This window comes from Hypomesus nipponensis, chromosome 23, assembly GCF_054491055.1.
Source record: "Hypomesus nipponensis isolate SF chromosome 23, ASM5449105v1, whole genome shotgun sequence".
Lineage (NCBI taxonomy): Eukaryota > Metazoa > Chordata > Actinopteri > Osmeriformes > Osmeridae > Hypomesus > Hypomesus nipponensis.
This window is the reverse complement of record NC_140383.1, coordinates 16,543,940-16,569,840: the sequence shown is the minus strand read 5'-3', so window position 1 is coordinate 16,569,840 and position 25,901 is coordinate 16,543,940. Positions and strand designations below refer to the sequence as shown.

Below are 25,901 nucleotides of genomic sequence, written 5' to 3'. Positions count from 1 at the left end.
AGCTTACCTGAGTGCCAATCTTGGTCATACTGACACGCGGCTGCAGCAATCGGGACCCACAGCTGTTGCATTGCGTCATCGCTTAAGCACACGCATGGCATTTGGCTCATGCATATTTATAATATGGGAGATGAGTTTATATGTCGAGGAACCGTCCTGGGATGCCTAACTAATCTGAGACCACTGTTCTAATATAAGAGCTGAAACAAAAACTCTGTAATAAGATATTTAATCATATTGATTTATACCATTATCAATGAGTACTGATTATAGAGGATCCATATAACCAACACTGTTCAAAGCTTCTATTCAAATGTTGGGAACAATTTGATGTGCGTCAACATCACTGAATCCAGTTGATATGATTTCGTAAAAATAATTGTCATTCTCTGCACTGTTCAAATGAACCCAAAACAAAAAAGCCATAATCTTTCTGCTATCAGAAATGACAATCTCTATTAAGCAGGAAAATAGCTTGCTGTATTTTAATAGTTTGTGATAGTGTTTTTCACTAACTACACAATTATAAGCATTTCTCAAGGACAGCAGAATTGAGGGAACATCCTTCAAAAAGACAGATGGTCCTGACTGGTAAGTGCATCTCAATGTCTAGGAGAAGGTCTGCCGGAGGAGGGCTGTGGTAGACGGTACTTGAACATCTCCAAATCCAGGTCTGCAAATGTGTAGGGGTTGTAACTGTGGTGTTGGTAATTCTTGTAGGTGCTGATGTCAAATGACTCTGGCTCAGCCTGTGGGGGTGTTGTTAATGCTTCTGAAAGGGAAGAGGCAAAGAAACACAGAAATAAGACATGTAGAACGAGCATCTTTTGTTTTTGCTTTTGTGTCTGGTTTTACCAACATGTTCTTACAGAATTTCCTTTTTTCACACAAAAGTGAATAATTGTGAGTAAGACTAAAGGGACATTTACTTTAAATTTGCAATACTGCAATCCAACAGTAACATTGTATTACTTCCTTATTTTAAACTATAAACTGGATAAAGTAAAATAAATATTGTACTCCAATAGAAATTAGGTCATTCACATAATCCAAATAGACAGATTAATAAACCCATTCCCATACAAAATCATGAGCACATGTACATTGAGCAATTTTGAAGTAAGAGATAGAGTGAAAGGAAAACAATGAATGGAGATATTAATGACAACAAACGTCTTTAGATCTCAATCACATCCAGCTTCTAGTGGAATTAGTGTCACAAGGTGTGAGGCTTTCAGACTGGAGCTTGATTCTGATTCACTGTGTAATTACTGTTGCCATATACTCTACAATTTCCATGTATCTTGTAGATGTACTGTTCGTTTGTATACAGTGCACAAAAAAATCCTTAGGAAATAATATCAATCAGATATGAAACGGAAATAAATTAATGCAACAATGCATAACACTGGATGTAAAATAGAAATAAAGAATTACTCAAAATTAAGAAATAAATGCAAGTCTGAGTCAGAAAGAGGGGGAGTCAAGCACAAGTAAGATTCAATTTTTGTAGAGATGCACCAATAAGAAAAATGGCCAATACTGATAGACAATATTCATTGGTCGATACTGATGTTCAATTTTTTTAAACCTTATTCCCTGTCATAAATGTTATTAAAATGTTGCTTCTGATAAGGTTATTTCTCTATATATTTTAATAAGAAAATCCTTATACCCCATTTAGACATCGTAAAATAAAAAAAATTGAAATGCCTTTTCAGACACCACAATTGGTCAAAAGTAATTGGGCATTTTAAAGTAGTTAGCAGATAGAGGAATACTGGTGCTGTCAAACGATTAAAATATTTAATCGCGATTAATTGCATTAATGTCAGTTAACTCGCAATTAATCAAAATTAACCGCACATTTTTATCAATTTTAAATGTCCATTGACTTCTTTTTGTCCCATAATTTCTTCTCATTTTGATGCTCTTATCAACGTGGAAAAGTGGGTCGGATTGCTTAGTGCGAATTGCTTAAACAACATTGCCATTGCCTGGCCTTGACAAGGGGGCGGATAATTCTCATCAGCTGTGTGCTTGGTGGTATTTCAGACGTGCTGCGATGATAGCTCAGTTCACAACAACAAAAACACACAGATCACTTTGGTCTTGTCAATGGAATCAATGGAACCATTTGGCAACTTTTTAAAAGTAAATGTTCCATTCCGAATTTTGTTGGTATTAATTTCGGCATCTCGCGCTCACCATCCACTCAAAACGTAACATTAGCCAACTACTTATTCTTTAGCCTGCTCGCAAACACAAATGTGTGTGCGGCGCGTAGGCCTGTTGCGATAGTCAATATATTGACTTATCGCATGGTATATGGAAATGAGCGCAATAATTTTTGGTGCCGCGATATATTGCAACTGATAATATTTATAAAAAAAATTATGATTATATTATTTTTACATAAGAACGAATGTCACCAACATTTTAGTCGATCCCGCTGCCTCAGTCATCTTGTCTGTGTTGAATGCGTAGGCGGGACTAGAGTCTCCACACACACAGAGTAGACACCGACAGGTGAAGAGAAGGCGTGAACTCACTGTGTTATAAAGTGTTCTGTTTCGTGACACCTACAGCTAGTTAGGAAGAACAAGCGGGAACATTTTGTCTTTAAGCCGAATGAGATGAGAGCCAATTAACGTGAACGAGCCGGTATGTCGACTTTGATTAAAAACAGTGGAAACGAAAAGAGGCAACTAACCTAACATCTCACCTAGCAATACATAACTATCCCACCCAGTTTTTCAACCTGTGAACAACCACTGCAGCTGGACCTGGAAAGGGGTTTTCCATACAGTTCTGTTACAGATGCTTTTTCCCGACAGTGCAAATATAAACGTGACAGCGCGAAATGGCGCATACTCACGGATAGCGTAACTCGCTATATAGCCAACGAGATGCAGCCATTAAACACGGTAAAAAAAACTGCATTTACAAATATGCTGCAAACTTTCGCATTGGCTGTGAGACACGCATTTCAACCATTTCACACGCTCTCACGCCACACCTTGTATATCTCAAGCTGAAAAGGCAACGCCAACCAAGTATACCTGTTAACATTGGGGTGGGGGGGGGGGGGGGCATAAAATTGACTGAAAATTACAATGGACGTGTGTGCAATAATACCGTTTATCGCAATTAATTTTGGTGCAATATATCGCACAAGAAAAAGTAATTATTGTGACAGCCCTAGCGGCGCGTGCCTGTTGTTTTGTGTCCGGTCTAGCTAGATCCGATGTGGTGTTGTAGTTTTTGTAACGTCAGTAGTTGCTGCAACACCATGTGAAAAAAAAAACATTTGCTTGGCCAAAAAAAACGTTAGTTGCGTGAAAAAAAAAATTGACGCCGTCAAAATGGGTTTGCGTTAACACCGTTAATAATGCGTTAAACTGACAGCACTAAGGAATACGTTTTCTTCCTGTGCTACCCCGAGTGAAGGAGGTGGATTAATTGGTCCCAAGATTTGTGCTATTTCTTGTGTTACAAGAATCCAAAATGTGCCTGTCAAATACTTAATTATAGCCCCCTCTCCTCCCAATAATTTACATGCTATAATGTGATGGTCTGGGTAGCTTGTAGAAGGGAATATTTGTTAGTCAAGGACCATTGACAGGCAAGTCTGAAAACACCAAAAGAAAACACCAAAACTCAAGCTTCCTGGAACTACTGGAAACTGTAGTTGAGTGCATTAGAAAAGAGAAGTTCAAAAGCAAGATTGAGCTGAGCTGTGTAAATATTCATGCAAGTGGCTGTTAGCCAAACTGCTGTTACATAAAATGCAATTTTTACTTGAAGTTTATAATGTGAATCTTGAAAAAGGACAAATTGGTTACACTGTCTGAAAACATTGCTCAAGCATTCGTGAATTTTACAGATTTCTACCATTTACCAGTATGCGTTCAGAATGAAATTGGAAGCATGAACATTTGTGGTTGAAAAGGTCCACAGAGAAGACAAAAGGGTTTAGGGGGGGGTGTGGTGTGTACCCTTAGACGCCTCAACCGGTTCAGGTTCCGCCTGGGCCTCTGTCTGCAGCTCCTCTCCTGCAGCTTCAACCACAACTGGGGCAGGGTCTACTAGCTCCTCTGTGCTTTCCACTGGTGTAGCTTCAGATAGATTTTCAGCAGTTGCCTCAGCAGCAGGGGCAGCCTCAGCAGCAGGGGCAGCCTCAACAGCAGGGGCAGATTCATCTGTAACTTCATCAGCAGACTCAACAGGGATTGCTTTAGCTGCAGGTTCAGCTGGTATGGCTTCTGCAGCAGCTTCTGCAAGAGCTTCAACTGAGATAACCTCCACTGGAGCCTCAGCCACCGATTTAACTTCACCTACAGCTTCTGCAGGGACTGATTCAGATGCATATTCTGCTGCTGCTTGGACCGTTTGCACAGTTTCAGCTATGCTTTCTATAGTGGTGACCTCAACTCCTAGAGCCGCTTCTGCCATCAACTCTTTAGGGTCAGCAGCAATCTCTAGTACAGCCTCTATCAACTCTTCAGAGCCTCCAGTTAGGGCACCATCTCGAGCGACTTCCTTGGCTAAAGTTTCTGGAGTGACTGTGGGAGCTTCTTTAACTGCAGTTACTTCTGGTGCAGCCTGTGCTTCCACAACTCTGTAGCCTTCCTCTGTAGTCACTGGTGGTGTGACCAAAGGCACAGCTGACAAAATAGCTTCAGCTGGCATTGCTGATACAGGCCCTGTCTCAACGTCATGGTCCTTAACTTTCTGTGTAGCCAAGTCAGCTTCCTTTGATTGAGCATTTGTTTTCACTTCAGACTTCTCATTGTCAGACTTCTCATCGTCAGACTTCTCATCGTCAGAGTCACTAGATGAGGAAGAGGATACATCAACAGGTGGGCCTCCAGGCTCAGAGGAGGCAGTAGCAGCAACAACTGGATCAGCTGTAGAAGAGGCTACAACTGGAATGTCTTCATGGAGAGCTTCAGCACTTGGGGCAACTGCAGGCTCAGCCACTACAGGAGCTGCATGAGTTGGAAAATCGGAGACTGTGGCAGCTTCAAAAACCATAGCTACTTGGGTGGCAGGAAGCTCTGATCCCATTACTTCAATGGCAACTAATTCTCTTGCAGTTACCTCTAGACTCAGAGGCTCAGCATATGGAAAAGCCTCAAAGACAGGAGCTGAATCCATGACGGGAGCAGCAGAGGCCTCTTTCCTGGCTACAGTCTCAACGACTGGAGTAGGTGCTTCTGTGGCTGTTTCTAGAGCAAATGCTGATGTAGTGGCCTCCTCAGCCACTGGGGTTGTGGTGAAAACTGTAACACGTTCTGACAAGGGTACCGTGTCTTCCTCTGCGGCAACTGGAGGGGCAACATCTACCACAGGACCAGCAGCACACTCAAGTGATTCCTCTGTGGTTACTTGCTCTTCAACCACAGCAGATGTAACTTTGGCAACAGCAGGTGCTGCTGCTGCTGCTGCTCCTGTTGTATCTACTAAAGGTTCAACAGTAACTGGGCTTGTCAGCGGTTCAATCTCACTTAAGGCCGGTGTTTGGAGAATTCCAGATGCAAAAAGCTTCACTGGGAAGCCAACAACAGTCTTGTAGGCTAGTAGTGAATCCCTCCCGTCTGGAGCCTCAATAACTGAGGAAATGGCAAATGGGACAGAGAGAGATTTTCAATGAAAAGTACATAGTTAATGGTATACTTTATTTCGATTGGGAAGCTTATATCCTAACAGACCTACCAAAAAATAAAAATAAAATAAAAAATCACCTTCCAATGTCCCCTACTATACTACCCTACAAAAGCAAAAGACCGTAACTCGGTAAAAGTGTAGAACGGAGAAAAACGACTTCAACGTTTTTGCACTTTCAAAGTAGTTGTCCGGCCAAATGTATTTTAGGTAGGACACTGGAAATCTAGCAGTTTGATGTTTTAGTGATTACACATGATCAAAATTAGACTTTTTTTTTTAAATGTTGATGTTAAACTGCTGTTTAATATGGGTGGTGCGCACGTGTTTGTGTGTACAAATTGGAATGGGTTTAGTTTCCCACAATCAGAGAAAAAAACAGGCACTCTGCAAAGTTCATAATACCAGGAATATGGTTTTGTGCCACCAGTTTTATCACAGGCACTATGCACTAGTGCCACACTCTTGAACAGCCTGTGCCTCTTTTTTCCCTCTCTTCCTTCACTCATCTCTTTCTTGACTCTTCTGCTCCAAAAAGAGAAAATATTATAACAAACTCATTCGAAAATCAGATCAATAATATTTTAATACATTGCTTAAGTAAAGTCATTCAAAAACATTCTCTGTAGCTAGCTTAAGGCTGAATCCCAATACTCTGTCTTACCCCTACCCCTTACCCCTAGCGCTTAGTTTTGCGCGTTCCCTTGAGAGTAAGTGGTGTCCCAATACTCTTTTTGAGTTAGGGGTAGGGCTAAGACGAAGGGGTATACATCCCTTAAAACCAAGTAAGGTCGGGAGCTTACTTGAAACCCAGGGGTAAGTGAATACTGCGTGACCTGCAACAATGGCGGACAGATCATCCAGAGAGTCCCATAAATGTAATATTTTCGGCTTAAATAATTGATAAAAAAATTATGACAGTCTTGTTTTGTGCTCTACATGGTCCTGTACATATATTTGCAACCATGTTCTTAATTGAAACGTTTTTAAAAATCGCTAGTTTGCTGTGCTAACGTTACATTGCTGATTTGCACAGTCCTGCATTTCTGATTCCATGCATGAGACTCCATGCATGTCTACAGTTTTAATTAAACTCCATTAGCAGCGAATTTCAAACTCGATATCAAACTTTCAAACTTGATATCAGTGCATAACACTAATTGCTTTGGAGGCATCGATATACGTAACCGTAACCAAGTGGCGTCTCATTTCATTGGGCTATGTAGCCCTTACCCCATAGTTTCGAGACATAAGGGGTAGGGGTAAACTAAGGGGTAGGGGTAAGACAGAGTATTGGGATTCGGCCTAAGTTAGTGCTACCTGGAACATTATTTCACAATTTATGAAATGTATAATTAGTTGGCCATGATCAATAAATAATAGTTAATTTAAACTGTTAAGTATATCAACGTTAGCCAGTTAAATCAAAACAAATTCTAGTTCTCGGTAGAGTAATGCTATCCTCTGCCCTGTTTGTCATTGCCTGACTCAGCAGAGGAGAAAATGCGTTGATGTACTTGCAATTATGTTTGTTAAGTCATGACTTTGTGAGAGATTGACATCCTGTCACAGTTCTAATTGCTGATCTTTCTAACGGTGCGCGGACGACCGTTCATTTGAGTTCCATGGAGCTAATAGCGCCGCAGTTGTAAAATTGCGATTTCATAGAATTCCAAAGCAGCGGCAGCAATGGTTCTGTAGAGGCGGGCCGGCGCTGCATAATGCATGTAGCCAAAACCCTGCATGGTTTAAATTTTCCTTAGCCTACATGCCCATGACTTACTGCAACTACTTAAAATAAAGATGCAAAGATAGACATGATAAGTGACGCAAAAGAATGCAAAATAAGATCAATAAAATGCACCAATTGGTTAATACATACAATTCACCTTATGAAATGATTTCACACATTGATGCCATTAACTTTAACACCTTATAAACACAACAAAATGACTTCACAAAACAATTTAATGTATTTTTGTAAGTAACTGAATTGGCATTGTAAGAAAATAGCATGGTAGTACACACTTGGTCTAAGTCCAACTTTGATCAGGTAAGAAAACTGTCATTGAAAGATTAACCAAAATACAAAAGGTAATGAGAAGGAATCAATGGCCTTACTCTTAGTTTTCGCTTTTGTAGCTGGTTTCATCGGCTCTTCCATCTGGGTGCAGAATGATGGGGTCCCCAAAATGCCCCAGCTCTCGAGCTGTAGACACTATTTAAAAGCAAATCAATTCATACTAAAGATATGGAAAAACTAAACCAACATGATATCCATTATGGGTCAACTGACTATATATGAAAAAATATATACAATTTATTGTGCAAATCAGCACAATAATCAATATTTCAAATTCTGTAGCAATGGTTGGTGGAAAATGGTACGTCAGTGAGGTGACTTTTGATTGAATAATTACAAAAAAACAATGTCAATCAACAAATGTTCTTAGCAAGCGTGAGTAGAGTAGATAGGCAATAGCTCTGTTGCCACTGCAGTGTTTCCTTTAGGATTTTGTTTTAGCAGTGGGGGCAGGTCTGTCCAAACAAATGTCTGCTTAATAATTAGGCTAAGCATTCTGTAGCAAATAACAACAATAAACCCACTATTAATTACATTATCTTAATGCAGTGTATAGGGCTGTCCCCACTCAGTCGACTAGGCGATTTTCTATTCGATATGCTCTTGGTTGATTAACATTTTTTTAGTCGAGCTGCTGTATGGCAGTGTAAGATCTGATTCCCGCTTGTGCCATCATTGCTGAATTAACTAAATGTTCTACAGAAATTGTATTTTATTTAAGACGAATAAAGCAACTATAAAAATATATAATTTAAAAGAAAAGGTGTTCATATTTCCCTTTCGTTAATCTGCGGTTTGTTTTGGTACTCTGCCATAGCCTACTTTGTCAGTTATTAGTCAAAATGGCAAATAAATCTGTGGTATGGCAGCATTTCATTAAAGTACATTACATTTACAAAGTACCGGGTGACTCGAAAAACGTTGAATGCAAACTCTGCCACGTTTATTTGTAAAAGTTCGACATCGAATATGATGTAGCCTACCACCTGAAAAACTTAAGTTGGCCTAGCCCTACTTCGTCATGCTAACGCACTGGGTTGAAAAATGAATATGCCTATTATAACAATCACATCCAAATCGAATGACATCATTTTCTCCGGCCAAGACAACAAAATATTTCTCTGTTGCACCGTTCCCCACTCAGCTTCTACGCAAGTTCGCATGCTGCAAATTCAGGCAGTGATGAGCGCGCTCTGATGATTTGCATGTTAAACAAACAATATTTTAAATTTGTAGTACATTGTAAGAGATACTAAATACCATCAGCATTTGGTTACAACAGGACTGGTGATATGAGTCTTATTATTAGTAGGCTATTAGCGGCTGAATCTGCAATGTCCAGCAGCCATTGAGTCGTTTCAAATTTCGATTTTCAGACGTTTCAGTCGAGTCTTGGTCGACCAAAGAAAATCTTAGTTGGGGACAGCCCTAGCAGTGTAACTACTGAAGTACATAAAATACAAACGTGAGCAAGGGCGTTCAGCAATCGCTATCGAATCAAAAGCCACGTGCAATTTAGCTAGCAGGTGAAGAATACAAACAAGGAAAATCACCAGTTAACTTTGCAAGAACTATAGACTAATGGGCAATTCCAGCGTTATGGATGTGACATTTGTACCCAAAATGACAAGAAAAAATTATCAGTAAAACAAAGCTTCTTACAATATTTAAATTTGTCATGCATATTCTTAAAGTACTTAACGGGTAGAATAGGGGTTCCGTTATGGATGTGACGAGAAATGACAGTCATTTTCTGGAGACTGTACTTTTTTCTGTAACTCTGTGAACCCTTATATCTAATGTAGAAAGTTTGATATTGACATGATCATGGAGTTTTAGGTGAACATAAAAATAGCAATTTTTAAAACATTTAGTCTTTTATGCAGAATTTTATGAGGAAAAACCTGCGTTATGGATGTGACATTATTCTGTTATGGATGTGACATGTCTGAAATAGACACAGAATCTGTTGGGAAATTAAGAATCAAACTTTCACAGCGCTTTTCTCAACATCTAAAATAACTTGAGAAATAGTTTTAACATTAAAGGGGCAATTGACTGGGTTTTTGGGGTATTTCACACTGTTCCTTAAGGTCTCCGAATAGGGTATTGGTTGAATCCATGATCAACATTGGTTGGGTTGAAAATGGCCCGGGTGCTGTTCTATGCCCTCTGACAGATCCTCTGAAATGCTCCCGGAAAAAACACTAGCTTTTCTCCTTTTATGGTATGCTCATTATTATTTAGATAAGCTGCGCGCTGATTGGTTGGTTATCAACGAGTGAAGCTGGGAACAAAAACGCAACACGGCCAACAGCAGCACTCGCTGAAACACCGAAATTGGAGACTTGAAATAAAAACGCGCAAATAAATCTATTGTGTCTACACAACACTGTTTTCAACAGATTGACTATATATCATTTGAAATGATAACATTACTTGTTTCCACTTCTGTTGTTGAAGCAAACTGGATTGACTTAGGTGGGTAGAACGTTAGGCTACAGCTTAGCAACCAAACCATATCGTGATTCTACTCGGCTTCAGTTAGCTAGCTAGGCTAGCTCTAGATATCTTGCTGTAAAATAACATGACAAAGATCTGGACAAACATGCATCGTGAATTGTAGATTTTCATTACACAGGTTATTTATTTGAATGAAACACAGTCAGGAACATGACTCAACGTTAGCCCCATTACCAATAAACTAGGCTAAATTATCACACATTCTACCTATGCTCTTACGTTAACTAGCAAGCTAAACTTGTTTACATGCCTACAGTCTAGGTGTTACTAGTAACAGTTACTAGCAATGCTAACGTATCCTGTATCTAGAACCTGCCTTTCTCCAGTTCTTTCAAATAGACAACGGTTGCAATGAGCATTCGGTTGGAACAGCACCTCTTCCCAGGTTCAGCTTCCTAGCAAATCCTGCTTGAAATTGTCCAAGGTTGTCAAAACTGTTTGGGTGAAATGTTCAGAGCAAATGAATGATTGAGTGTCAAACTTCGCCGGGATCTTCTCATAGACAACAGCAGCCATGCCTGGTGAATATTTGGCTCCTTGGGAAGACTGAGTGTTAGCCTTCCCTGTACAGCCTGGAACACAGCATTTACGACCGTGGTCCATTTTCAATATCCTTGTTATAATTCAAAACGTTCTTCTTTGTAATTCCTTATAAGTAGCCTACACAGAGCAGCGGGCAGCTTAACTAGTATCGGAGATAGACGCTACCTCGGGCTGGTCTGGATGTAAAATTCTGGGGCGTGACAAAGATACAGACCAGAGCCAATAAGAGGGCGATCACCAGTCCTACGTAGGAACCGGTAGCTTTGTTAAAAAGCTAGCGTTTTACAGCCACATTTTTTCTTTTTGAGATTTGAATAGGAAAGAGGTGTCAATGGACTTTGATTTTCACGGTATGTTCAGTTTACCCACCGAACTGTCGTTATTCAACTATGACAAGGTAAAATCGGTTTTGCAGTCAATTGCCCCTTTAAGAAAACCATCTGAAATGTCACTGGAGATTTTCAAGATGGCCACCAAATAGCATTGATAATGACATTTAGGGCTAGGGATGGGTATCGTTAATTTTTATTGATATTGATAAAATTTGAGACTGCTTAACGATTCGAGTCTTTATCGATACCACTATCAATACTTTTCTATTAAGTAAAACAGATGTAAAATAGAACAAGGGGAACGTGTTGCTCTCAGGAGGAAGCTGGCTAAAAGGAGCAAATAGGCACAATGGATCCTGGCTCTGGCTATATCTAAAACTGTCCACAACCTGGATGAGTAACTAGACTGTGATTGGTTGGTAGACGAAGTGACATTGTCAAGCTCATCGACTTTATGAAAAGTTGAACACGTTTCAACAAAAGGCACCTGATTAACTAAATGACCAGAGGCCTGTTCCATGAAGCGAGTTTACCGAATAAGCCAGACTTATGTCAGTTAGTCAGACTTATTTCTTGTTCATTCGGTTCCATAAACCTCGCTCAACGTAGTTTGAACTCGGTTACTATGGCAACTTAGGCTACAAAACTAGTCTGGTCAGGGTCAGACTAACTGTCAGGCTTAGCGTGACTTGGTGCTTAACCAGACGTCCCTGTAACACTGACCCAACGGGAAGACGATGATTTACTACGTATATTCTCATTCTCTTATTCTCATCAGTTCAACATTGATAGAAAATCTACGTAAATAGCCTACATAGGCTACAACATTTAGCCTAATGCATTAAACAATGATGAACAATGCTTTGATAGGCTACGCACCATAGCCGTTAAATGTATGGATGTTAGGCCTAGTTTGTGATTTCAAATGTTTAGGCATCAGGCATAGGCCTACATCTCAATCTAAATTATCCGAGTATATTTATCATAGCAATATAATTGTTAACAGTAGCCTACTAGTACAATTGCAAAACAAACCTAAATCCGCCCCCCATTTCCCGACACAAAGTTAAAAAAGTTAGCACTAGGCTACTGGATAATGTTTTAATTAATAGTAGGCTATTTATTTTAAACAATGTCAAAAAAGTCAATTGAGATTAGTTTAGAGGGTATTTTTTAATCAACAAAGGTCTACTTTCACGACGTCAATCATGGCGTGTTATTTTACTTTAATTGAAGCGGTGGATGAGGGAGCTGTCATTGTACACGATTTAAAGGGGACGTTCTTTCTGGAAGAAGTCATGTGGCCGTGTGCATTGCATTTGCCGTGGTGGATTGTATGATCCATGTTTTACCTCTTGGGCTGTTAAAAAATAGGGTGCACGCGCAATTAGCTTGACTATGTAAATCTGACTTGAATTAGTAGGACTGCATGAGCTGAAATTGGCCTTTATGGAACCGCTTAAGCCCCGCTTGACTAATTAAACGTATTCAAGTCTGGTTTAGGACTTTAAGTCTAGCTTTTTTGAGCGGCCTTTATGGAATGGGCCCCAGCTAACCAAACCCAAACCTTCCTTATCTTATCCCTATTTTCTTCTGTCTCTGTTTTTGTTTAACACGATGTTTAAGCATCCCACAGAGCCATGCTTGCGGTGGCTATGTTTTGAATGATCAACAGTGAGGGGGGGAGGCTTGTCTATACTCACACACTGTGCTCGTAAATCATTTTTGCAGTTCGCGCACACATCAAATTTTAGGGGCATATGCGAGTGAAATAGTTGCACTGTTGAGCCCTGAATTGGCTTATTATTGTCAACGACGGAGACTCGCTACGAAGTTGTGGTGTGCTCACCAGAGGATGGTCTTGCAAAGGCAGCTGGAGTTTGCACCGTTGCGACTCGGAGACAGTCGAAGTACTGCTTTTTATCTTTATCTGATGCACAACGTTGAGGTGCTTTTTCATCGCTGTTTTTTCCCCCCCTTTACAACATATATTGCACTTTGCTTCGTCTTTATCTTTGGCTTTAATAAAATGTAGCCAAGCCTTTGACCGTTTCGTGCGTTCTGCCATCGTAGCTAGCAACAAAATGATCAATGAAGCGAGGTAGCGCGTGAGGCAATAACATTATTCTTTGTTTAGTTTAAAGGCGGTTGGCAGGCCATTCAATTGAATTTATTCATTTTATTAGTCAAACGTTGTATGTTTGTGCACCAGCGATTTGATTTAAATAACATTACTTATTTCTCGAGACATAAGTCAACGTTACATTATATTACTTGGTCTTGATAGCGGTATCGATAAGCTTGGACCTTATTGATATTCGGGTTTTGAGAAATTTGGAACCGGGTCCTTACAGAACCGGTTCTCGATACCCATCCCTATTTAAGGCCCTATTTTAACAATCTGAAACGTAAGTATGAAAAAGTGAAACGCAAGTGACTTTGTGGGCGGGACTCCTGCACTGTTGCAATTATACCGGCGGGATAAATGACTCTGCGCCTGGCGCAAATCTAAAATGGGTTGATCTGAAGTAGCTACATTACTCATAGGTGTGGTTTGGGCGTAACGTGCAATAAACCAATCAGAGCAACATCTCACATTTCCTTTAAGAGCAGGCGCGCTTGTTATCTTGCTATTTTATATATTTTCTATTATAACGGAATTTGCCACAATTGTTAAAAATCAAGTTCACATCCAGAGACTCATGAAACTCTTTTCAATCATTGACATGGAAGAAATGTAACGTAGCTTGGCCTCGCCAGTAGTGCGCACGGGCCAAGCATGCACCCTTAAAATGGCATCTGAATAACGCGCCATTGACTTTAGACTAACTTTTTCCTGGTCTGTGGCGACATTGTTTTATGCAAACTGCAAAATAACACCAAGGAACGTTTGTGCCGGAACACGCACCCTCTTCGCTGAACTGCCCTGGGAGCGCAAGTTCATTCCCTAATTTACCGACGTGCGTCTGTGAAGGGAAAAGTCCGCTTTCCGTTGAGTGCAAAATAGGAATGATACTTGCGTTCAGTGTACAAAGTCAATTGCGCTGGGTACAAGAAAAGGACCCCTTATCTTTTTTTAAATGGAGTTGTCAAATTACTAGTATAAAAGTTCAGAATGGTCACCAATCATCTTAAGCTGTGAATACTCTCACACAGTCTTACAAATGATTTAGAGTAATGAACACAAAAAAGTATTTTTTCTAAATATTTGTCTTTTTTGGGAAATCAGCATTTCGGATATGACGTTTGAACGTCATGGATGTGACGCATCTGGACCAGTCTTCTACAAATTACATAAAACGCCTACATGAATAGTGATTTTCAACATTAAACTATTAATTAAGCACTGAAATTAAAAACATTGAGTTACAAATAAACTGAGTCAGATGGCTGAGCGGTGAGGGAGTCGGGCTAGTAATCAGAAGGTTGCCAGATCGATTCCCCGCCGTGCCAAATGACGTTGTGTCCTTGGGCAAGGCACTTCACCCTACTTGCCTCGGGGGGAATGTCCCTGTACTTACTGTAAGTCGCTCTGGATAAGAGCGTCTGCTAAATGACTAAATGTAAATGTAAACTGTGTGAAATACCACCAAAACACAGTCAATGACCCCTTTAAGACATCTTTGATAGAAGCTGTCAACTTTACCTCAGCTTGATCCGACAGGTAGCGCGAGCAAATTACAGAGCGCCGCCTTAAATGCCTAAACCAATCGAGTCCCTCGAGCACTTTCGAGTTGCCTCTGTAGTAGGAAGTATATATTACAAACATGGAGCGGGGATCGAGGTTATGTCAAAGACAGTTACGGCAAGACAATTAGGCTACTCGAAATTTCAGTATCACTGGAGAAAATGTTGATCGTTGAAGATGTTTAGGCTATATCATGTTACCCATGATTCCGACTATAATCATGACTGGAATATCTGTTTCACTGAAACACGTCGGTGAAAGGGGTTATAACAGCCGAAAACACGGTTGTTAGCTTTGCCGTTTCATTTGAGAACATTTCCATTGTGTTGTGAACAGTGTATTGTGAAGATTTACATTGTGTAGCGTCCGTAACGTCATGTCCATAACACATCATTAACGTTTTTAAAAGTAACAAAGGGGCAAGATTTTTTAATTAAACTAACCATTGATATAAATAAGGTTTGCACAGAAACTTTAGATGTTGTAGCATCGGCACTGTTTGATAGGCATAAACTTATTCTACAAAACGTTACGGACGTGACTTGGCCATGGAACTCACTGACTCATAAACAAGAGGCTTAATGCATTTAAGGAGTTGTGCTTTTAACTCAAGCTGAGCATACACAATGCTCTATCATTCCCTTGTCAATCAGGAAAATGCTAAATGGTAACATTTTATTGAAAACTGGAGTCCATTTACCCCGTTCTTGAAATGGTACAAAACGGCCATTTGACAAATGTTTCTTTTGCATGAGTGCACAACTTGTATATTATGTAAAAGAGTGCAATTGTCTATAAATTTAGATCAGAGTGGTTACATGCAACAAAATATAGACCTGAGTGAACATTTTAACAACAGTTATATTTGTGTGGGCACAACTTCTATGGTAAGGGTGACTTTGCATGGAATTGCCCTAATACAATAACAGGCTTAAATGAACTGACAACATAAGTTATACAACTTAAAGTTCAAGGACGCACACACACAATCTCAACTGGCTAGTTATCCTCCGGACAGCGACGGTCTCTTTTTTCTTTCTCTCCCTTTAACGCCGAGTGGCACACGTCCCCGCTCGCGTGTCCGTGCTATTCTCCAACATGCACTCAGTCACTGCTGATAGGGCTGTACAAAAGGCCGTCTATTTCTGATACTGTCGCGGCAGAAATTTTCCTGTGGCAAACAGAGGAAACACTGCACTGCTGGGACTAGTGTTGCATGGTATACCGGTACTGGTACCGTACCGAGGTACTGGCTTTTTAGGAACAATACAATACTGGCATTATGAAAAAGGAGAACATAACATTTCATAATAATTTCAGTTAACCAAACAGCTGCAAGACCCAGTGAAATGTTATAGGATAGCTAGCAAGCTAACGCTAGCATCGCTAACATTACTAATTCAACTTTGGTAGTGTAAACAAGCTCTTTGTAAGCTCATTTTAGATATAATTGTATATGATCGTGTGGACACTTATTTTGAATGAAATATATTTAAATTGTAATTAAATTGTACTAAAGCACAATTTAAAGTGTATTAAGTGTACTTTTATGTGCTAAAGTTTCTTCAAGTATACTAAGTATACTTTAAGTGCCCTCCAGTCTGCCAGAGCAGGTCATCCGTCATCATTCTGCTGGACCTTTCTGCAGCGTTTGATACGGTTAACCACCAGATCCTGCTCTCCAGACTTTCTGAGATGGGCATCACTGGCACTGCACTCCAGTGGATCTCATCCGACCTGTCGGGAAGATCTTACCAGGTCTCCTGGGGAGGCAAACTGTCAGGCCCTCGCCCGCTCTCCACTGGTGTCCCACAGGGCTCTGTCCTTGGACCCCTCCTCTTCTCTCTGTACACCACCTCGCTTGGACCAATCATCACCTCCCATGGCTTCTCCTACCACTGCTACGCTGACGACACACCGCTGTACCTGACGTTCCTCCCGACTGATCCGGGGATCTCTGCTAGGATTGAGGCCTGCCTCACAGACATTTCCGCCTGGATGACCGAGCACCAACTCCAGCTGAACCTCGCCAAAACAGAACTTATCATCCCGGCTAAACCTTCCATCTCCCACAATCTCTGTCAATCCCCCTGGGATCTGCGACGGTGACCCCTTCATCCTCTGCCAGGAACCTTGGGGTTACCATGGAAGAGGAGCTCTCCCTCACGGCCCACATTGCTCCAGTCTCCCGGTCGTGTAGATTCACACTCTACAACATCCGGAAGATCAGGAGATACCTGTCTGAGCACTCCACCCAGCTGCTAGTCCAAGCACTGGTCCTTTCCTAGTTGGACAACTGCAACTCGCTGCTCGCTGGTCTCCCAGCATGTGCAAACCACCCTCAAGGAGTCAGGTGGCTCAGCAGTTAGAGAATCGGGATAGTAATCAGAAGGTTGCTGGATCGATTCCCGGCCATGCCAAATGACATTGTATCCTTGGGCAAGGCACTTCCCCCTACTTGCCTCGGGGGGAATGTCCCTGTACTTCCTGTAAGTCGCTCTGGATAAGAGCGTCTACTAAATGTAAATAAAAAAGCACTAAAGCACTCTTCAGAGGATTCAGAACGCAACGGCCCGCCTGGTCTACAATCTACCCAGACGCTCCCATGTTACACCGCTCCTCATCTCTCTCCTCTGGCTACCCATCATGGCCCGTATCAGATTCAAGACCCTGGTACTGACCTTTCGAGCAGTGAACAGGACTTCACCCAACTACATCAAGTCTCTCCTGCAGCCCTACACCCCCACCCGTCACTTACGGTCTTCTTCAGATAACCGCCTGGTGGTCCCACTGCTCAAGACCGCCCGATCCCAACACAAGCTCTTCTCCTGCCTGGCCCCCCAATGGTGGAACCAGCTCCCCACCTGCCTCAGGGACACTGACTGTCTCCCCACCTTCAAGAAAAGGCTCAAGACACACTTGTTCCGGGAGTACAACAGCACTTAGGAATGCTTGGCTGGACCCGATGTTAGTTTCCTCCAGGATCACAATGACTCTTATTGAGAGACTTGTTGCTCTTGTAGGTTAGTTATAACGAAGTTAACTCTTGAACTCGCTGTGAAATATTTTACTGTTGATTATTCTTCTACAGGTACAGTCTTGCACTTTGAGGTTCATGTTGTTTTAATTTGTAACTTGTATAACTGCATGCTCTTATGGGTCTTCCCTTTGGCACTTATTTGGTTTTTCACAATGTATGCTTCATGTTTTGGCTGCTTGCAATGTTTGGGACTACCTCGTTGTTATGATCAGTTACCTATGCTCTTTTGTAAAGCTCTCTCTTGGAAATCGCTTTGGATAAAAGCGTCTGCTAAATGCATAAATGTAAATAAATGTACATTGTAAGCGTAATCCCCGCAAAAGAGCGGCAGATGGATTTTATGGACAAATAATCTACCAATTGGTGATTTAGAAACTATTTTGGGCTTAATATTGAATTGATAAGTGTGGTTGAAGTATTGCCGACTGCAAGCCATTTGCCTTCATATTTAATTGAGCAGTGTGTTTTCATCGTTGCTGACTGACAAACTGCAAATGTTTACTCTTCGACAGGTCTGCAAACGCCTTTGTAAACAGAGATTTGTTAAAACTTTTGTTAACCGAGACCGTAGGTCAAGGCCTAAACAATAAATTAGGTAATCTGGCTTTCATATCTCAGTGCCTAGCCTCTTACCTATGGTTGCCAACTTTGAATCGTGAAAAACCTGGACACTCGGACGACGACGTCATACACATGGCCAATCTTCGCTGTGTTTTACCCATTTACGGACACAACATTGGATGTTTTAACATAGCCAGGAAGAATAGCAGTAGAATGAAATTACAAATGACGTCTAATTTAAAACTATGACATTCAAATTGAGAAATACATTTTCACAACAAAAAAAACAGGTCAATTTTAGCCTGACGTTGTCATACTCATAATTCTAGTCAGAATATGAGTCTGATAACTCTCTGTTGGGCTGTGTCTATGGGGCATGTTTCAACCGAACTCGTGAAAAAAAATGCCTCTTCGCTCAATTGGATAACCTACAACCAATCATAGCAACGTAATATGTTGTTTGTTGAAAACAAATTCAACCCAAGCGCTCTTTCGTGACGTTGTTGATTACGTTACTGTTGATCATCTATCCATCATCGTATAAAGCCCGCCCTGGCAATTTCATTGGTCCGCCCAGCTCCTGGTTTTATATAGTTTGTCCCCAATACGAGCCCTTCCAGACCCAACTTCCCGATCCAATTTTTGTTGTGGGCGGGGTGCAGTTGGGCTGGAAGCCAGGCTTGGTCAATTTGAGTCCCGGGTTGTAATTTTCAAAAACCAGGACAGTCGTTCAAAACAGAGAACAATCCCGGGAAAACCGCGAGTGGCAACCCTATAACCTACTAGTTGGCTTCTGCACCGCCGCAAAACGAACATTTATATACAGGCTACTAGCAGATAGCTAGCTAGCAAGCTATAGGTCAGGAAGGACATTAAAGATTTTTGGCAAATAATAGCTTTGGTTCTTTTTACAACCACGCGTTAAAGTTCTTAACATTAATATCTCAGAATGATAACAATTCTGCGCCCATTTGATTGATTAAAAGGAATTACCTTGAGAGACGTCAGTCGTCCTACTCGAAGTATTGAGGTCGCCATTTCTGTGCTCCAAACATTATCTTCCGAAAGGATACAAGTCGCCTAAATAAAGGACCGGTCCTTACCTATGGAGGACCAAACCTGCCAAAATAAATAAATGTATAAATAAATGTACTTATACAAAAACAATGTCAATTGTTATTTACATTGCCATTTATTTCTGTATTTATTTGTTTTTGTATTTATTTATTTCTGTGTACATTTATTTCTGTATTTATTTATGTGTACATTTATTTCTGTATTTCCTTGTCCTTAAGCTAATGAGGTAAGCTGTCAATCAATGTATGTCACGGTGTCACCTTAACCCCATTGGTTGATCGGTATCAGAGTGCGAAGATTGACTTTCCATGCCTGGGGTTGCTATGAATACCTTGGTAAACAAAAGACTGCACACACGCAACAGATAGCCAGGGATTTGAGAGTTTTGGCTAGATAACCTTGCTAAAAAAAAGTGCTGGTCAAGATGTTTTACTTTTTCGCGTTGAGGCTCTGGATACCAATTTGTACCATTTAGCTGCATGCAGAGTCATAAAGAGAAAGAGTTGCATCAATTGATTGGCTTTACGTTCATGGTACTGCACCGTAGGCTAGTTAGAACTAGAGCGAGCTAGCATCAGTTTCAAACACAGCAGCATCGTCGTTGAGGAACAGTTGTACTGTATTGTATGATGGAGCTGTGCCAAGGTAAGAATGTGTAAGTTCTTGGCCCATTTTCTGGCATCTAGTACATTTAACGTTTCAGTATCTTAAAGTGCCGAGATTTTTTGATGCTAGCTAGAAATGTAAAAGCCAGAACATAACAAAAACAATGTGCTACGAAGTGAGTGTTTACGTAATGTTAAGTGTAGCTAGCTAATTTAGTCCACTATTTATATTTATTGAGAAACTAATGCCTACAAACAAGTTTGTGTGAGAGGAAAGCTGTATTTAATTATTAATCCATAAATGTGGTCGCTTATTTGCACCAAAGTCTGGGAGTTGGTACAGTAAGAAATTGGATGATATTATACAGTATCAAGGAACCATCAAAGAACAGAGTACAACATGGTTAATCTATTCATAAAGTGAATGTTTAGTAAGCAAACTATGAGTTAGAGACCATTGTAACGTTCAGTCCATCATGAGTTAGAGACCATTGTAACATTCAGTCCATCATGTGATTATCATTACAGCTTACTGTTTGTTTATGTGTGTGTGTGTGTGTGTCTATGGCCCTTGCAGTCTGGCATTGCTACTGAGGTTGATGTGAGCTGAAAAGGAGGACCAGTGCCTTGGAGGTGGATGTCAGACCACTGGACGAAGGAGCGCTGGACGGGAGACCACTAGTTGAAGGAGCGCTGGATGGGAGACCACTGGATGAGAGAGAGCTGGAAGGGGGACCACTGGATGAGGGAAAATGTGATGGAGTGGGCTGTCTTATATTTGAACCACAGTATTTTTGTCATTTCTATGCTTTTAATTGTGGTCGTTATTGAGTTATATTGAGTTTGCTCCTGTTGACTTTAGCAAACCACCTCTTTCTCCTCTCACTATCAGCTGGGAAGCTGTAGCCTACATCACGATTCCCTATTTGGAGCATGCAATACATCCCCATGCATCACACCCAACCATTATGAAATCCAAAATGCTAGGTGCAAGACCAAGACAGCGCAGTGTAGACAAAAGTGTTACCTTTATTGTGTCACCCTTTACACTCTTTTCAGAGACTAAAATAACGTGTACATATTATAATAGTCATGTTGACTATCATGTAGTTGTACTGTAGCCTTTCACAACCAAGTCCTTGAGGTTTAATCATTGTGCACTACACATGCTTAAAACTTTATTAAACTGTTTCCTATTTCTATCATTACATGGTCATAATCACCTTGTGTGCTGTCAGTTATTGATGATTCAATAAAAAGGAATACGTAGGGCAAGATTAAATAAAGATGCAGAACAAACTACTTGTTTGTAAGTTACATTTAATGACAACACATGGAGGGTATGAAGAGATTCTTAAGTTGGAGTACAGCTCTGGTTGCATCTATGTGGCGGTTGGTTTAAACCTGATGGACTTGCTGTTGATAATGACAAAAATGCAGAACACACCACTACAAATGCACTCCATAAACTATGACTAAATTGTGTCGGTAAAACTGTAGAGTATTACAGTATAACCATGCTAACCTGCTAGGGAAGTTTACCGGCTACCTGCCTAATGTTATAAAGAATTTATAATACATTACAATTCTAGAACTATAATCATTAGCTGTATCACGGGCATGGCACTATCTATAATCCCAGTTATTAATATTTGTGGCAACTTAATCACCAAATGCATCACGGGCACTGTGCACTATATAGCAACAGGAACAATGCTCATAAGACTTTATAAAGGATGCATGTATTAAAATTATGTATTGTGCTTATTAAATGTATGTCTTATGAACTTAGAAGTGTGCTCAGGCTTAAAACATTGTGTCTCACACAGGGTATGGGAAACAGGCTGTATTTTGTGTTGTTATCTCTCCATTTCAGAAGCAACCTTGAATGCAGGCTGAGAGAGAGCACGAGCAGGTGGGATGCGTAAGGAAGAACCAACTCCCTGATACACGAGAGAACAAGCTCAACCCTTTTTTGATATTCCTGTTTCAATTGCACTGTATAATATATGCTGGGGCAGGGACAGATAGCCAGTTGTACTTCGTGAACCAGCCAGAAACTCTGTTGCGGGTAGGGAAGCGTAGACAGCCCCAGAGCTCTGTACTTGTTGATTTCCAACTGCTGCATTAAAGCTGATATTATCGGACCTCTGCGACTCCAGACAACTCTTTCTAGAACACATATTTGTGTCATTGAATACCATCATTACATATTGGAATAGACACAAACAATCTAAATCCTTCAGTTACAACATTGGATTAAAATTATTAGAGCTACGTACGTTTTACTCATTTACACGAGTTCCTTAGTTTAACCCGTTTGACAGATCGTTGCTAGCTAGAGCTAAATTCATCTGAATTTGTGGTTGCCGTGTACCCGATAAGTAGGCTACACTTCAGAATATCCACATATCATCTGACCAGATATCAATAGTTTGATCAGCTGCCTTTAGTAGCTCCAATACCTGTCTAGACATGTTTACTGTGACTTTACGTCTAATCTGGTCTTGCTATGGCATAATGCTTGGCTGTAGGGAGGACAGACCAAAAATGTCCTATCAGTTTTGCTCCGTTTTTCTTTCAATTCCGTATGTAACCTAACGTAACTTAAACTAATCCGAAGTCAGATTTCAGTTACCTCTATCAGTTTTCTCATAAATCCAGTTTTTAGGCGTGATTTTAGGTAATTTTTTGAAACGTTCCACCGCTTTAAGCCTTGAGTTTTGTGGCACCCAGAAGCTGTGAAGCTCCCTTTAAGAACGCCATTGTTCTACGTCACAGAGCTCTGCTTCCAGCCAGGGCGGGAAATATGCAATAGGGTCCAAATGCAGTGCTCCCTCCTCAGGCCCCTCTAAACCGGGACTCTCTCCTCAGGCCCCTAGAGCCGGAACTCTCTCCTCAGGCCCCTTTTTTCATGTGTATCCGAGGTATTAGCGCCACCGCTGGTCGGAGGATACTGTAGGCTATTTATATTAATAGGCTACCTTACATTGAACTTCGGTTTTAGCATAAGTCAATAATGTTTAACAAAGCGGAAATTAGCATTGCGGCTAGCGTTACGTATTGCTAACATTACAAACATGATCACTGTTCTAACCCTGGCAAGCATAGAAAATAGGTTTGGCAGTTTAGCGTCATCTAGTGGTCATTATAGAATATCACATTTTTTCCGTTGGTCATTTGCAGCAGCAACAGCTGGCTCGTGTTATTGTTTATTGTTTCCACGGCAACAAGAGCCGGCTCTGAAATAATTCATTTTTTAACGTTGATAATACAAACAACACTACTCTCTTAATCTGAAATCAATATCCATCCTTGTATTTATGTTAAATGTTGCTTCATCAATTACCACTTCAATCATAAAGATGTGTAATAGCACTAAACATATATTCCATATTCCAATAACGTAGGATTACGGTGTTCATGGGAAACTTAGGCTACTGCAGGGGGATAAATTAACAATAACCATGCCGAGAACATAGCCTTATGTATCGTTGATGAAATGCCTCATTTAGGCTATCACCGGCCAAACTGGCTAGCGAGTTTTTATTATGAAAATGAAATTTAGCCCGCATTTGGAGGGTGTTAATTTAGAACTCTGTACCTAACGCTAGCCGCAATGCTAATTTCCGCTTTGTTAAACACTATTGACTTATGCTAAAACCGAAGTTCAATGTAAGTTAGCCTATTAATATAAATAGCCTACAGTATCCTCCGACCAGCGGTGGCACTAATACCTCGGATACACATGAAAAAAGGGGCCTGAGGAGAGAGTTCCGGCTTCAGGGGCCTGAGGAGAGAGTTCCGGTTTGGAGGGGCCTGAGGAAGGAGCACTGCATTTGGACCCTTCTCGAAATATGACTTACATTTGTCATTTAGCAGATGCTCTTATCAGATTTTCTGCTCTTATCCAGACTTACATTCTTTGTACATTGCTAGCTAATGCGGTGTCCAGTACTTCGCTATAAATAATTATGTTAAATCGAGACCACAAATATGCAAATGTTTGTCACGTTTAGCACTACTGCTGTAATGTAAAATTTTGGCCACTTGGGGGGTGTATTTAACGTTGAACAGGGTGTTTGTGTGTGCTTGTTGTGACATTGCCCATTATTTTCAAATACTTTGATTTGAACACGTCTGTTTGTTTATGATGGACAAAAAGTATACACTAATCGTATTACAAATAATATACTTTATTTATAGGGATATGAAACCTATGGTCCAAAATGTAGTCATTGCCTGTGAAAAAAACCTACAGGTTGATAGCTCTCAGAGGACAATTGGGCACCTCTGCATCAATGGTGAAGGTTCAGGGGAGCAACTTTTATCTATTACTTCTACACTAACTATGACAGTTTGTCTTAACAGGGAGTCACCCCATTACAGGGCCCCCTGTCTCATATCACCAAACTGTACTTCTTCTAATCCTACCTGTATCTACTTTTATAGACATTGTCTGTTTTAATATTGCAAAGCCAAGTCTGTCCGTGCCGCACAGGCCCACTTGATCAGACAACCAAATGCTAAAACCAAACAAATACTACTACTACTTACCCAATGCAGCTATCAGATATTATGGCAGACCATTTGGCTTAACAGGGAGTCACCCCCTTCTGTCTAATATCTCAAAATGGTCCATTATGAATATCCTCAAGCTACCACAAAGCCTGAATATTACATACCGATAGCTAAATGACACACTGCAAAGCTAAGTCTGTCAGTGCCGCACAGGCCCACTTGATCAGACAACCCAATGCTAAAACCAAACAAATGACTACTTACCCAATACAGTCTGAATATTACATACCCATTGCAAGACTACAAACCTAAATAGGTTCCTTTCACAGATGTCCGAGCTGAGGCGAGAACTTCAGCTCTTCTATCTGGATCTAACCCTGACAACCATTCCCAGGACCTATTCTGCTTAAACATGACCATACCCTCTAATGCTATTTTACTTGCCCTGAACTTTGATCTAATCAAATAATCAAATATCCCAAGATCCCTCTCGCATGAAACATTTGTTTTGGGCACTGATCTGAGGACATGATACTGATCTTCAGACACATCATCATACCGTCCATGTTCCAAGTGGTCCGCTACCAACCTACAGCAAACTTTCACTAAACCAGCAAATACAAGTTTTAGAACTTGTTGAGTCATAGCATCAAACTCTTCTGACGTTGACTCCAACAACTTATCTAAGATGGGTCCTCTGTGGATGTCTACATCCTCAGACAGAGTGACCTCACCCTTCATAAACTGCCTGCTGTCTGCCTGCCACTCTCTAAGCTTTATAACAGGCGTTCTATACCTATCATTCATTGCTAATACATGTTCAGTAGGCAGGGCCTCCCATATATGGGAACACTTTCTGGGGCCCTGCCGTGGTGAAGCCCAGCCGCGATGCCAGCAATAATCATGTTCGTCCTAAATATTTTAAGAAATTATAACCAATTTTATTTTGAACTGGAGAAATGGCTAAACAAGTTGACTTCAAATACATTATAAAAGACTGCATCCAGAAAGACAAGGAAGATAGCTGTATAATAGGCAAAGATGAAGACAGGTAAATTGCATTTCATACTAGAAAATGTGGTGTGAGTGTAGCAGATCTCGGTGTGTCAAATTGTTATTTTTATGTGTGTGTGTGTCTGGCCCGGCGCCACACAAGTTGTTAAGGCCTCTCAGTTATATTTATTAAACTTTATGTTTAAGTTTTATGTATAAAGATATATTTGTTTTTCTATAATGTAGCTCCCATCACTGAGTAAGTCTC

General features: G+C 40.7%; 1 protein-coding gene and 1 long non-coding RNA gene across 3 annotated transcripts; both read right to left on the bottom strand.

Annotated features, from left to right (window-relative positions):
* Window positions 1-213: 213 nt before the first annotated feature.
* Window positions 214-19,560, bottom strand: ndufv3 (NADH:ubiquinone oxidoreductase subunit V3). Of its 2 annotated transcripts, XM_084688428.1 has the most exons (5): window positions 19,431-19,490; window positions 18,510-18,583; window positions 7,789-7,885; window positions 3,999-5,615; window positions 214-772 (listed from the first exon to the last, which is right to left on the bottom strand). In XM_084688428.1, exons 3-5 carry the CDS (start codon window positions 7,829-7,831, stop codon window positions 603-605), a joined length of 1,830 nt encoding a protein of 609 aa, XP_084544554.1. In that variant the 5' UTR covers window positions 7,832-7,885; window positions 18,510-18,583; window positions 19,431-19,490; the 3' UTR covers window positions 214-602. The 2 variants fall into 2 exon arrangements, with proteins under 2 accessions (XP_084544554.1, XP_084544553.1); XM_084688427.1 differs by lacking the exon at window positions 18,510-18,583 and having other exon boundaries at window positions 19,431-19,560.
* A 1,862-nt stretch (window positions 19,561-21,422) lies between these two features.
* Window positions 21,423-23,453, bottom strand: LOC146234390 (uncharacterized). The gene is made up of 2 exons (XR_014741588.1): window positions 22,402-23,453; window positions 21,423-22,291 (listed from the first exon to the last, which is right to left on the bottom strand). It is a non-coding gene; the product is annotated as an uncharacterized LOC146234390 (long non-coding RNA).
* Between the last annotated feature and the right edge of the window lie 2,448 nt (window positions 23,454-25,901).

What these genes read in the sequence shown, in the direction of transcription:
- ndufv3 (XM_084688427.1), bottom strand. Translation starts at nt 19,475, where the DNA reads ATGGCGACCTCAATACTTCGAGTAGGACGACTGACGTCTCTCAAG. An exon ending in GACGACTGACGTCTCTCAAG is followed by an intron (nt 7,886 to 19,430) that starts GTAATTCCTTTT and finishes GCTTTTAAATAG; the next exon opens with TGTCTACAGCTCGAGAGCTG. An exon ending in ACCGGTTGAGGCGTCTAAGG is followed by an intron (nt 773 to 3,998) that starts GTACACACCACA and finishes CTTCCCTTTCAG; the next exon opens with AAGCATTAACAACACCCCCA.